The 13,619-nt window shown below is 54.2% G+C and overlaps 1 protein-coding gene and 1 non-coding gene across 3 annotated transcripts; both read right to left on the bottom strand.

Moving 5' to 3' along the window:
* Positions 1-2,291: 2,291 nt before the first annotated feature.
* Positions 2,292-2,364, bottom strand: TRNAT-UGU. The gene has a single exon. It is a non-coding gene; the product is annotated as a tRNA-Thr (tRNA).
* A 2,168-nt stretch (positions 2,365-4,532) lies between these two features.
* Positions 4,533-13,555, bottom strand: TRIM7 (tripartite motif containing 7). 2 transcript variants are annotated; one of them, XM_041761765.1, is made up of 8 exons: positions 12,650-13,554; positions 11,371-11,466; positions 10,243-10,473; positions 9,253-9,275; positions 8,851-8,966; positions 8,296-8,331; positions 6,329-6,866; positions 4,533-5,864 (listed from the first exon to the last, which is right to left on the bottom strand). In XM_041761765.1, the coding sequence occupies exons 1-7, from the start codon at positions 13,145-13,147 to the stop codon at positions 6,355-6,357; spliced, it is 1,512 nt and encodes a 503-aa protein (XP_041617699.1). In that variant the 5' UTR covers positions 13,148-13,554; the 3' UTR covers positions 4,533-5,864; positions 6,329-6,354. The 2 variants fall into 2 exon arrangements, with proteins under 2 accessions (XP_041617699.1, XP_041617700.1); XM_041761766.1 differs by having other exon boundaries at positions 4,533-6,866; positions 12,650-13,555.
* Between the last annotated feature and the right edge of the window lie 64 nt (positions 13,556-13,619).

Raw genomic sequence — 13,619 nt, 5'->3', positions numbered from 1 at the left:
CCGCGGTGCCTCTGTGCCTGGTTCAGCCTGTAATCTGCGTCTGCCTGGGGGCGTGGTCACTGACGGGAGCTCTCGCTTCGGGCGCGTTGAGATCCTCCCCTGGAGCTCCGTGTCCGTGCCCAGTTAGTCCCTGCTCCGCGGGCTTCGCGTCCGCCGTTAACCTCCCCCGTCCGCAGCTCGCATCCCTCGGCCCGGCTCTGCGACCTGGAATCCGAAGGGACGTGTCCGCCTCCGGCAGCGGGCAGCAAAACGGGGAGCGCCTGCCCTGCGAGGCAGCCCGTGGAAGGCCGGAGTCTGGAGGCCCAGGGTCCGGGTGCAGCTCCCGGGAGAAGCGCAAGCGGGGTTTGGAGCCTGGATCCTGAGCCGCAAACAAAGCCCGAGGGGCCCCTTCGGTGGGGCTCCTGGCACAAGGACGAGGGCTTTATTTTCCTAATGGAAGCACGACAAGCAACACGTTCGTACTCGCAAAAGCTTCAGAAAACGCTTCGGGGGAGTGTAGGGCAGAAACGCGACGACGGGCTGCGGCGGCCGGTGCGCAGCGCGAGGGCCCGCACCTGAGCCCGCGCGCACTCGCTGCGCGCACTGGGGGCTCCTGGGGTTGCTGGGGGTCGCCCCCGCTCCTGTGAACCGGGGTCCCGGACTTGAGGGCGGCCTCCTCCCTCGTCTTGGACCTACTTTCCCTAAAAGGGCTTTAATTGTACTGAGTTATGCAGTAGTAAAATAAAACGAAAAAACAAAAACCCAAACTCAAACCCAACCAACCAAACAGAAAAAAAACCCCAAAACAGCGATTCTTATTCCCTGATGTAAAATTCACGAATATCCACTCAGAGCTGGTTCGTAGGTTCATCTTTGTGCCGCCAGCAGAAAAATTCCCTACACGGATGACTTCAAAAGCAGCGTGGAGACGAATGGTGGCTAACCCACTTCCAGGGAAGAAAGTGGCGATCTTTCCACTGCCACCCCACGACCTCGCTCAGCCCCCTGCTTCACTCGCTGCTCCCTTCCAAGCTCTTTCCCTGGAGAAGACGATGCTCACCAGCCTCTTCCTCACCGAGCATTGTCCTCGCCTGCTGTCGCGCACACCGTGTTGCACAGGCTCTGTCCTAGGCCCCCGAGTATCCTCGGGCGGGTTACTACCCCTCTGTGTTGTGAGCGTCTGCTTCTCTTCTCTATGGAATCGTATAAGAAAAGTGCGAACTGGTCCACCAGTCCACCAGTCCACAACTGGTAACACCTGCCCAAAAGGCTAGAACTGCCATATTTGCTTCTGCTCTTTTCTTCTTCTTCTTTCTTCTTCTTTCTTCTTCTTCTTCTTCTTCTTCTTCTTCTTCTTCTTCTTCTTCTTCTTCTTCTTCTTCTTCTTCTTCTTCTTCTTCTTCTTCTTCTTCTTCTTCTTCTTCTTCTTCTTCTTCTTCTTCTTCTTCTTCTTCTTCTTCTTCTTTTCTTCTTCTTCTTCTAACCACGTAGTTTTTCTCTTAGACACTAAAAACACAACTGATATATGGTGACCTTCTGGCTTTGATTCATTTATGCCGTCAAAAGAAGTCAAGTGTGCGAAATGAAATTAAATCCCCAGAGAGCAGTGGGGGCGCTGCCCCGTAAGGGCCAGGCTCGCCCGCGGCCTGCAGGCCTCTCCAGCCCCCGCCTGCGCCCGCACGACCTGCCGGCGGCCTGGCTCGGCAGAGGTGGGAGCGTGTCAGATGGGAGCCGCTCGCGGCCGAAGGGCCACGCTGCATGCGAGCAGACCCGAACACGCGAGCCGGGATGAGCCAGGAGCGCACCGCACGCCCACACACCTGCGCGTCCCGGGCTCCCGGGCTCCTCCGCGCCTGCCCCACTGCGCGGCCCCCTCACTGCTGACGCTCCGTGTGGGGACCAACGGCGAACCCAGCGGGGCTTGAACCCAGCCCCCTCCCGACCGAAGATTCCCGGGGCGCCGTGTGCGGAGGTGGGCGGGGACAGGTGTTCCCCACTAAGCCGAAGAAGCAAAGCGACGGAGACTCGCGTCTGGCCCGCGCGTGGCGAGAGGAGGGATCTGCCACGGACCTTCCGGGAGCCCGCGAAGGAGCGAGGGGCCGCTGTGCGGAAGTCGCCGGGAGCCGGCGGAGCCTGAGGCCGCAAGGCCGCCGCCACCGGGAGCCCAGCTCTTCCCAAATACCGCCGCTTCTCGTCGGCGGGAACCCGGGGGCCACGGACCGGGGCCCGACCTCGCAGAAAGAACGGAAATTCGTGTTGCCTCGCCCGTCTTCCACGTTTCCGTCCCTCAGGGGGGGCGGAAAAACAAAGGCAGGCCCCAGCGAGATTTGAACTCGCGACCCCTGGTTTACAAGACCAGTGCTCTAACCCCTGAGCTATGGAGCCGGCCACAGCCTCCCGCTCCGCGCAAGAGCAGTTGACAGCGCTGCCGTCCGCCGCGCAGCCGCAAACAACCGCGAGGATGAGCCAAGCAGAGAAGGGGGCCGGCGCCTTCTGGCCGAAGAAGCCTAATGCCGCCGCCGCCTCGCCAGCAACGTCGATCAGTGTCCCTGCCGCAGACCGAACCGCGAATCCTAGGAGGAAACCCCGCCGAGAGACGGCGGACGCCGCGCGGCCCGGCGGGGGGATGGGGCGGGCACAACGCTACGCGGCAGGGGCGGGGCCTCCAGGGGCGGAGCCTTAGGGGACCCGGGGTTCTCGGGGCTTAGGGTCAGGGGTGAAGACCCGCTGGCCAGAGAGGTCACCGTCTTGCAGTGCATGAGAATGAGGGTGCGAGGTCAGGGCTCCAAGGGAGGAGTTAGGGGAAGGGTATCAATAAGCCTGTCCTGAAGGAATCCAGGTACAGCTGCTAAGGTGGGCTGTCCGTGGGCGCCGAGGGACCGAGAGGGAGAGGCTGCGAGAGCGTGTCGGAGAACTCAGAAGGTCCGTGGTGAGGAGAAGCTGGGCAGAGAAGGACTGGGTCAGGGCTGTGGGTCCCTAGCCCTTGCTGCACCTTTCAGCAAGTTAGGAAAAGGCAACCCTTGGGGCCCGCCTTGACTCTTGTGGAGCTGGTTCCCTAAGAATCCCTGAAGGCACAGGGATGCAAGGCATGGGGAGGGTGAGAGCCCCGGTGAGGGACAGGAGAAACCTTTGCCCTGCAAGGGTCAGGAAGTGGCGGCTGTACAAGCTAGGAAAGCAGCCCAAGTGTCCATCACTGATGAATGGATAAAGAAGTCATATATATATATATATATATATATATATATATATATATATATATATATATATATATATATAGTGCAGTGCTCTTCAGCCATAAAAAAAAAGAATGAAATCTTGCCATTTGCAACAATGTGGATGGAGCTGGAAAGTATAATACTAAAGGATGTAAGTCAGAGAAAGACAAATACTATATGATATCACTCATGTGTGGAATTTAAAAAACAAAACAAATGAGCAAAGAGAAAAAATAAAAGAGACTCTTAACTCTAAAGAAAAAATTGATGGTTATCAGAGGGGAAGGGGGTGGGGAAATAGGTTAAATAGGTGATGGGGATTAGAGTACACCTGTCATGATGAGCACAGGGTGATGTGTGGAAGTGTTGAATCACTATATTGTACACTTGAAGCTAATAAGACAATGTATGCTAACTAGCTGGAATTAAAATAAAAACTTAAAAAAAAGAAAGTGGTGGCTGTAAGTGGTGGGCCTTGACCTGGTGGCCCGACCTGCCCTATGGTCCCTGCAAAGCCAGGTGACTTGGGTCTGGGGGTGCCCCCTCAGTCTGCAAGCTGAGGAGCCATGTGAGGGTCTGTTGTCAGCAAACTGTTGGTTCCTCATGCAGATCACAAGGATCTGGGACTAATAGGTGGGATCAGGAAGACCCAAGTTAAGTCAGTCATTGCTTTCAGAGATCCAAACATTTCACAGATCTTAGGATGCCCAAAGGTTGGTAGGGAAAAATGCACACAATCACACATGTCCTCACACCAGCACTGTGTCATCTGAAGTCACTGCACTGCCCTAGTGGCAAAAAGAGAACATCTCTTACCCTCAGTGTGTGATTATTACTGTAACTGTTGTTATATTTCTTCAGATATATAGGTATCTATGTAGTTATTCTGCAAAACACAGTCTGGTAGACACACAATCACATTCACAAACACAAACACAAAAGCTGAAAATATACACACAGACAGACACCCCAGCAGTCCCCAGACCTGGCCCTACAAGCTTCTCCACCAGACATCCACTTTCTGTGACCTGTAATATGCATTGCAGTATTTCGACACAGTTGTTGTGTGACTTTAACTGTGATACTCAATTCAAAAGCCATACAAGCCCAGATAACATTAGGGCTTGATGATAACACTAGCCAATTTAAATAGCAAGTGAATGTTAAAAATGGGCTTTCCTTGTGGAAATTAGTGATATGCAAACACCTGCTACAGTGTTCCAACCCTACTCTCTGTGTATGAACACAATATAGGATTCACCCTCTGGAATGATACAATGATATTGTAGGTTGGACTCATTTTTTAAAGATTGATTTATTTATTGGAGAGAGGGACAGTATGAGCTGGGGTGAGGGAAGTTGTGCAGAGGGAGAGGGAGAGAGAGAATCTTAAGCAGGTTCCATGCCCAGTGCAGACCCAAGCCAAAATCAAGAGCCAGTTGCTTGACTGACTGAGCCACCCCTGTAGGCTGGACTCTTGTATGATCCTGTCCCCAACCCATAGGACACTGGATTCTGATTACCATGCTATGTCCACTGGGTCTGCCTCTAGCACAGTGTTATGCCTACCCTATAAGACCCTTGTATGGAAGCTTGAAGCATCTCAGGGATAGAGTACAAAAACTCCATGACACTTGCAGACCAGATCATTCAATTGTCACTGTCCCTACATGCCGACACATTTGTCTAAACAACCTGTGCAGGACAGAATAGGTCTGAGACTGGCTTTCATCTAGCCAAGTAGCCAGGTAGTGGGGGAGGAAACTATGGCCCTCACCTAAATATGGGTTGGTCAATATTTAACAACAAATGAAAAATAGGATATTACCAAAATCATCTGGGTCTATTTTCCTAAACCCTAGGCACATGCTGATAAATGCCCTCTCCAAAATCCGCACACACCCCTGCCCCTTCAATCTGAGATACAAACACACATGCACACATTCTTCACACACTTAAACACGTCTGCTCACCCAGTCTAGCAGAAACCTTTGCTCCTACTGTGCTCTTGCACTCAGACTGTGGGAGTCAAGAATGAGCTAAGCCACCCTAGAAATGAGCTCAGTCTATATTTCCATCTCCTCATCCCACTTCCCCGGGAAGCACCAAGCAGGGGACAACCCGACATCTGCTCCCAGAAGCCCACCCAAACAAAAGCTAGGGAACAATTAGCCAAGGGAGTAACGCCCCCAAGCAGGGCATAGGCTGAGCAGACCTTGACAGCAGGGTCCTCTGCTGTTGGCATACATTTAGCAAGTTCCAGAAAGGGTATGTGAGAGGCCTATTTGTGCTCTGTGAATTCCCATGATCATATTAGTCACATTTGTAAAAATTTAAGTGCTGTTCTGTGTTTCAAAATTCCCTAACTTTTGGTCTCCTTACTCAGGGGAGACTATACTTTGTATTTGAAAGGGGTTTAGGCATCTGTGAGAACACAAGGCCAAGAATGTGTCACTGTGGCCAAGAATGAACATATCATTCTGTATCATTGGGTTAAGGGTATTGGAAGGTAGCCCCGCCAAACGCCAATGTCCTGGGCTTTCCTCTTACGTACAGGTCAAGACAAGAATCTCCTTCCAGTTCTGGCTCAGGCTGTTTCAGCTGGGAGTACAATGCTCCTTCCTGAGTAGAGACCACAGGCCAGATGGATCCAGGTGTCTGGAGGCAGAGCTGACAGTTGACAAGAAGGGAAAGCAGAAGTGATCATGAACTTGGCTGTCTGGGCCGCAAGCTTCTGCATGCCCTGAGGACAGCACTGGGCTTGGTGTTGCTCCACAGAACGGGAGACCTGCTAAGACCAGACAGGAAGCCCCGGTGATGGGAAGTACCTCTGTCAGGAGCTGGGCTCAGGTCCTCACCAGCCTCCACTGCCTCACAGCTCATGCCAGATACACATGCAGACAACGGGTAGAGGACAGGCCCCCAGGGTCCAAGGCATCTCTTGCCCTGCTGGGTTGAGGGCAGAGCGCCCACTCTACACACTCCAAGGTTGTGGTCTGCTGCGGGACCCCTTCTAGGGCCTCCCGGGCCATGTCTGGAGGGCAGGCCCAAAGGAACTGGGGGCTCCGACCGAGCGCAACAGAGCTTCCCCTGGGCGGCCTGAACTTGCAAGAAGGCGCCTGTGAGTGACTCACCCTCCCTGGGAAGCGGACGCCTCCCCTCAAGGCCAAATTCGCAAGTAGGTGCCGGTGGAGCAGACAGAGAAAAGGGGAAACACGCGCTCGTGGAAGTTGACGCGGAAGGTGTAGAGGTGGCGCATGTCCTCCGCGGCGTAGAAGGACACGGCCCCCACTTCCAGATCCAGGGCCACGCGCACTCGGGACAGGTGGCCACAGCCGAGGGGCGTCCGTTCGGGGCTGGTCACCGCCCAGTACTTGCCGCCGTGGAGCTGCAGCGCCCACACGCCCTCCTCCGGGGTGAAGGGCGTGAGGCCCTTGCGGCGCACGCTCTCCCGCGCCACACCGAAGGCCCAGCCGTCCTTGGAGCCCACCTCCACCTCCCAGTGGTGCCTGCCGGACGAGAAGCCGCAGGACGCCAGCACCCGCGTGTTGGTGTCGAAGCGGCAAGGGTGGCAGGGCAGGTCCTGCGCCCGCTGCCCGAGGCGCACGCTCTTAAGATCCAGGGAGAGGATGAGGCGGGGGTTGGCGGTGTCCGGGTCCAAGGTCAGCTCCACTGAAGGCAGAGACAGAGAGAGGCGTCCCACGCAAGCCCCTGGCACAGCTCTGTCGGCTCCTTCCCCTCCACCGATCCCCCACGAGCACACGGCGAGGTCAGGCCGGAGGAAGAATGAACCCAGTTTGAATCCCAATTCAAACAGATTGGCAAGTCCAATTTAAAAGACGATTGCAAAATATTGAACACTAAATATTGGAAGGAACCATTAATTTTTCTAATTGTGACTATGGTTTTGTGGGGGTTTTAAAAGTCTATCTTTAGAGACTACGTGCTGATATTTACGGAAATAACTTATTCGTGATTTGCTTCCAGTGGGAAGAAGTGGGCACGAGTGTTTATGAAAAATATTAGCTGAAGCTGTATGATGATGTAATTATTCATTATGATCTACTTTTGTGTATGCTAAAAATTTTCATAATAAAAACTTAAAATATGCACACTTGTCCTAAGTACTATCTTCCAGGACTGTCACAGACCCCAGGAATCCCACAGTTCAGTATCCCTGTCCTCCATCAGCTTCCTTTCTGGGACAAAGGGAAGGAGAGACAATAAAGGACATAGATAATATGAGGAATCAGGAAAGAAGGCTGCAATTTCATCTAGAGTGGCCAGGGAAGGCAAAAAGGTCTCATTATGTAATTCAGCAAACACATAAAGGAAATGAGGAAGCCAGATATTCAGCTGTCTGGAGGACACATATACCAGGCTGAGGCCCAGCCAGCTCAGTGCAAATGCCCTGAGGTGAGTGTGTGCTTGGTGCATTTCAAGAGCAGCCAAGGAGGGCTTGTTGTGGCTGCACAGAGTAAACCAGGGGAAGAGTGTGTGTGCAGTGAGGCCAGATCCCTAAGCCTGGAAGACCTCAGTGAGGACTATATTGAGTGAAAGGGCTGTCCCAGGGTCCTGAGCAGAGGAGTGGCATGATCTGACTTGGTTTAGATTTCCAATTTCCAAGGTAAATTCTGACTTAGCTTGTTCAGTCAAGAGCATCAGGAATATGAGACTCCCCCTCCCTTCCCCTGCCTTCCTGTGGGGTTGGATCTCACTCACCCCAGAGCTCTGCAATAGTAAGAACCACCTCCCTTCCTGTCTTCAGCCTCCTCCCTCTGCTTTCCCCTGACCCCTGCACACAACCACTGTCCCCAGAAGAGGTCTCTGTCTGGGAGCAGGAATAGGGGAGAGAGCCTGTCCCGGAGGGGAGACTGACCCACAGTTTGTAGGCCTGTAGGTCCCCCTGCAGCCTGAGGGAGCCAGAACTGGGAGGCAGGGATGAGGGAGAAAAGGAAGCAGACAACAGAAGGCAGACGTAGGCCGTATACCAGCAGAAGGAACCAACCATGCGCAAAGCCCAGAGAAACAGCCATGGGCAGGGAATGGATTCCCTACATGGACAAATCCTGGGAACTCACTATCAGAGCAACCATCATACCTTTCTCCTCTTTCTCCAGTTCTTCTCGAAGATCCTCTGAGGAGAAACAAAGCGGGGTATGCGTCAATGGCTTAGGAGATTATCTCTCTGGCAATGACGGTGATACCACCTCCTCTGACATTTACAGCCCCACTCGCTCACTCACTCCCCAGATAGCCCAGAGGCTGAGAGTTGATGTGCAGGCACTGGGTCAAGTGTAGGGGATAGGGAAGGGGCAGTATCCTAACTCTACCTCTCCCATGTCCCCTCTCTTTAGCCTGAGCTAGTCTGACCTGAACTCTTCCTCCTCATCCCTCTTTTTGCCCCTAATACCCCACTACCCCAACTGTCCCTGGGGGTATCTTTGTGTTGAGGAGGTTAGGGGGGTGGATTGAGGGGGATTGTTGCTGAATGGATTTGCCACCCTCATCTCTGTGCACCAATCTGGCCTTGACACACCCTAGCTCCAATTTTCTCACACAGTTTTTGGAAAGGCACATCCTTGGGACCCCAAAATACCAAAACACACCATGGCCTCCAGCACTGAGTGGCCCAGCCCCAAGCACAGGCCCCTACCTTTGAACTTCTTGAGCAGCCCCTTTAAGACAAAGGTCTTGAGGGAAACATTCCAGACTTTATTTTTCATCTCAGAAGAGACTGTGGTTGGCTTGGGGCCAGGCACATTGCTGCACCTGCAGGACAAAGACCCAGAGGAAGCCCACAAATACTGTCCTACTCCCACCGGACTGAGGATGGCAAGGTCCTCTTTGGTGGGGAGAGGCAAAGAAAGAAGAGGCTGGTCTTACAACAGAATATCCACAGCCAGGCAGGTGGACATTTGCCTTAGAAGTTACATAGGTAAGGAGGTGTGGGAGTTGGGAGGTGAGAGGTCAGCAGTGAGGAATTGAAGAGAGAGAGACCTCAGTGGAAAAGAAGAGCCAGCTTGTAGAGGCCTAAGGCACTCCTAGGTCCACTCACCTGCTTAAGGTGTTTTTGAATTCCTGGTGAGAAAGATGAAAGAAAACCAACTCAGCATCACGTAACCACCAGTCACCTCTGAGAAAATAAAACTGGCCTCTTGCCCTACTTCTAGAGAGTAAGCAATAAAGTGTACCACCCCCAACCACCTGCATGTGGCCCAGAGGGCAGTGGCTTCCTGCTGTGCCTGATTGCTGGGTGTCTCATTACCTCCCTTCCCAGGGCTTTGCAAATGCTCCCTTCATTACTGAATCATCACTGGAGCCATGTGCTGGTATCCAGTGTTGTCTCTGCTCCCGACACCACTCCAGGGAAGTCATAGCCCTTCTGCAATGACTGGCCACTCAGACCAGTATCTTCTAAATGAGTATGCTTGACCCATTTGTGCCTTGTGAAGTTTATTTGTGGATTGTGACTATTTATTTTATTTATTTATTCATGAGAAACACGAGGGAGAGGCAGAAGCACAGGCAGAGGGAGAAGCAGGCTCCTGCAGGGAGCCCGATGTGGGACTCAATCCCAGATCCCAGAATCACGCCGTGAGCGAAAGGCAGAAGCTCAACCACTGAGCCACTCAGGCGTCCCTGTGACTATTTTAAAAGGAAATAAAATAGAAAATGTCAAAAAATGCATTACATGTACTAAAGTATTATTTTCTGAGATTTTTGTCACAAGGTTTATATACTGGAATATGACGTACACCTTGTATATAGCTCTTTGGAACTCCTTTCTGTCTGCTAGATTGGATTCAGCCCAATTCATGAATTGTTGAGTAAAGCCAATAAGATCTTTATTGCGGCTCAAGGTCAAGACAGTTTTACCACATCTTTTTAGACCTTTAAACCCAGAAGAAGAAGGGCACTTTTCTGCAGTCCCCTTCTGCTTGAGTATGTGATTCTACTAAATTCACAGAACCTGACTCTGTTCTCACTTGCCATTTGTGATGCCTGGGGATAAATGATTCATACTTCTTGGCCAATCCAGACTCACCTGGAGAAATTCAAGGTCAGGCTTTTGAGATGTCTCCTGGATTTGGCTGCTGAGCTTGGAGAGCTGGGTGATCTCACCCTCAAGCTGAGCTATGTTCTCATTCCGCTTCTGTGTCACCTCCCGGGACAGCTCCTCCAGGCGGCCCAAGAGCCGGCCTTCCTGCTCTACCAGGAAGGCCCTCAGTGCCTGGAACTCCGCGCCCGCCTTCTCTCGCTCAGCTGCCATCTGCTTCTGTCTCAGGAGGGGAGAATTGGGATAGGCAATGGGATGTCAAGATGTAGCATTTGGACAGTAGCCTCTGAGCCATTCCACAGGACAGAATTCCACTCACCTCACTGTTCAGGGGTCAGAGGCTCACCTACACATACCCACCACACACATCCTCTAGTTTAGATATCCTAACACAGCAGTTTCAACAAATGCTCTCGAGTTCCCTGTCACAAATGTGCTCTCCCACCTACCTAGGGCAACTTCAGATTTGCCCCAGAACCACCCAGGGATGCAGCTGTCTCACTTGAAAAGTAGGAGGAATATTTAGGACATTACTTAATGTCTCCCAGAGCCACTGTAAAGATTAAACTGAGGTCACTTCCTCTCCACCCCCAAACACATTTATTTTGAGTTAGAAACTACACAAGAGGCCCAAAATGGAGTCACTGATGCTAAGTCCCACATTAGGAAACAGAGACTTAATCACAGTTTCAGTTTTCTCAGAAAGAGAATCTCACATCAGCCAATCAGGAGTTACCTGATCAGTATTGGTTAAGTAACTGCCTGATAAACTTCTACCCTCCCCAACAGGGAAAGTAACTGCAATAACCAATCTGCTTTTTGGCCTAGTATAAATTCCTTGTTCCTGCTCATGTCTGCCTACAAAATCTTTTGCTTTGTATAGCTTTTCAGAGTTCTTTTCTATCTGCCAGATGGAATGCTGCTCAATTCATGAATTGCTGAATAAAGCCAATAATACCTGCAAATTTTACTCAGCTAAATGTTGTCCTTTAACATTTGTTACTCCTCCGACTTTCACTCTTCACTTCTTTTTAAAGAGTGCACACACAGGCCCAGGATGGTGGGTGGTCCTCTGTTGTCACCCAAAGAGGATCCACCTGAAGGATGCCCACTCACCAGAAGCTCCTTGCTCTCCTTCTCTTCAGTGGAACGAAATGCTTCATAGTCCTCCAGATCCTTCTTCAAGACCTTCAGCCTGGACTCCAGGAGTTCCTGCAAAAGGGTGAGAAAGGAGACATTATGGGAAGAGGCCTCTGGAAACCCCTACATGTGCCTTTCTGGAGCCATCTAGGAGAAAGAGAAGATCCTCTTCATTGAAGAGTAGGAGTCAGGGCTGAAGCCATATCTGGACATCCAGATGGCTATCGCCTGCACAGAAGTACATAGGTGTACCGGGCAACTGAAGGGTGACTCCTAAGGCTCCAAGGTCTCACTTCTCCAGACCATCTGTGCACAATCCAAGCCAAGATGCAGGCAGGCCCTGTAGCAGCCCAGCCTACCTAGTTTTCCCCTCTGTTTTCCTCCTCACCATCAGAAAGCTGTCTGGGAGGGAGACAAACCACGAGAGACTCTTACTTATTGGAAACAAACAGGGTTACTAGAAGGGAGGGTGGTGGGAGATGGGGTAATTGGGGGTGGGCATTAAGGAGGGCATGGGATGTGATGAGCACCATGTGTTATAGGCAACTGATAAATTATTGAATGCCACATCGGAAACAAATTATGTACTTATATGTTGGCTAATTGAATTTAAATTTTGAAAAACTCTAAACCCCTCCCAGAGCCAGAAAGCCATCTGGGTGGGAGGGCTGAAGTGGAATAAAGAGTAAAGGACTGGGGGCTGTGTGCTGGGGCAGTAAGGAGGCAGGAAAGAGAGTGCCCAAGATCCACATGTTTGACACGGCGCACCGACAGCTTTTGCTGCTCCACTCAAACCAGGCAGCAGGCAGCCGCTGCCTTACCCCAGTCTCCTGGAAAAGTCGCCCCACTCGGCCCAGGACGCAGCACAGAGCCACGCCCAGGGAAAGGGCCGAGAGGGTGGACAGGGGAAGTGCGGGTGTGATGGCAGCGCTGCTAGAAGCCAGGGGCTGACAAGCAGGATGAAAATCGCCAAGTCTGCAGAGGTATCGCGAAGGTGGTCCAGGAAGGAGCCCAGAGGGAAACTCGAGGTGGCGGGTAGGATGGTATTAACGATGTAGCGGTGACACGGAGAGCGCTGCACTGGGTCCCAGGGCGGAGGAAAGGAGAGGCAGGTCTCACCTGGGCCCCCCGCAGGCCTGCCTGCGAGCCCTCGGCCCTGCCTACGCCGGGAGGCGGACCCCGAGCTGGGGCCCCGGGGACGTGCGCGCGAGGCGCGGGCGCCGGTGCGGGCGCGGGCGCGGGCGCGGGCGCCTACCTGAGCCTCCTGCACAGCCTCGTCCAGGGGCAGCACCGCGTGCGCACGGTGTTCGCGGGCGCGGTCGCACACCACGCAGATGGCGCGGCCGTCGTCCTGGCAGTAGAGCTTGAGCGGCTCGCCGTGCTGGGCGCAGCCCGCCCCGGCCGCCTCCGCGAGTCCGCGCTCGCCGGGCGCGGCCCCAGGTAGGCTGAAGCGCCGCAGCAGCGTGGCCACCGAGGCCAGCTGCCGGTTGGGCCGCAGCTGGCTGGGCCGCACTGGCTCCCGGCACTGGGGGCAGGGCAGCGGGCAGGGCAGCCCGGGGCCGGGGCCGGGGCCGGGGCGCTCCCAGCAGCGCGCTATGCAGGAGCGGCAGAAACTGTGACCGCACTCGACCGACACGGGTTCGCGGAAGAGCTCCAGGCAGATGGAGCAGGTGGTCTCGCCCTGCAGTTCTGCCGCCAGGGCCAGCGCCTCGGCCCCGGCCCCGGGGTCCGTCCGCAGCCCCACCGCCGCCATGGATCGGGCGGTACCGGGGAAGCCGAGGCGCGAGGGTGCAGAGGCCCGATGAGGCCTCCGAGCACCCCCCGGGCGAGGAAGGGCGGGGCTGAAGTCAAGCTGGCGGAGACTCGGCCCGAGCTGGCCGGGCTGGGCCACGGGAGCGCGGGAGCGAGTTTGCAGGCGGGCGGAGGACAGGCCAGCGCCGCGCGCCCCCGCCCTGGGCCGCCCGAACCCCGGCTGCGGTCTGCGGCTCCCCGTCTCCCGGCAGCTCCTCCCGGCGCCCCCTTGCCCAGCCCCCCGCGAACCTCTCCTTGTCCACCCCCTGCCTGGATCGGTCGGACGTGGGAAACGGGCCTGGACAGGTGGGCGCACACACCCAGCTGGGCGCCACTCCCGGTTGCCGGGATGTCCAGGGGCCCAGCGCCCTGGCCGCAGTGTCAGGTTCCCGCAGTCCAGGTTTGTCCTGGACCCGGGGGCGAGCTAAATTTAG

This window comes from Vulpes lagopus, chromosome 7 (genome assembly GCF_018345385.1).
Source record: "Vulpes lagopus strain Blue_001 chromosome 7, ASM1834538v1, whole genome shotgun sequence".
In the NCBI taxonomy this organism is placed as follows: Eukaryota; Metazoa; Chordata; class Mammalia; order Carnivora; family Canidae; genus Vulpes; species Vulpes lagopus.
Note: the sequence above shows the minus strand (reverse complement) of the source record. Positions and strands in the feature narration are given on the sequence as shown.

What these genes read in the sequence shown, in the direction of transcription:
- TRIM7 (XM_041761766.1), bottom strand. Translation starts at nt 13,147, where the DNA reads ATGGCGGCGGTGGGGCTGCGGACGGACCCCGGGGCCGGGGCCGAGGCG. An exon ending in CTGACCTTGAATTTCTCCAG is followed by an intron (nt 9,276 to 10,242) that starts GTGAGTCTGGAT and finishes CTTTCTCACCAG; the next exon opens with GAATTCAAAAACACCTTAAG. An exon ending in GCTGCTCAAGAAGTTCAAAG is followed by an intron (nt 8,332 to 8,850) that starts GTAGGGGCCTGT and finishes GTTTCTCCTCAG; the next exon opens with AGGATCTTCGAGAAGAACTG.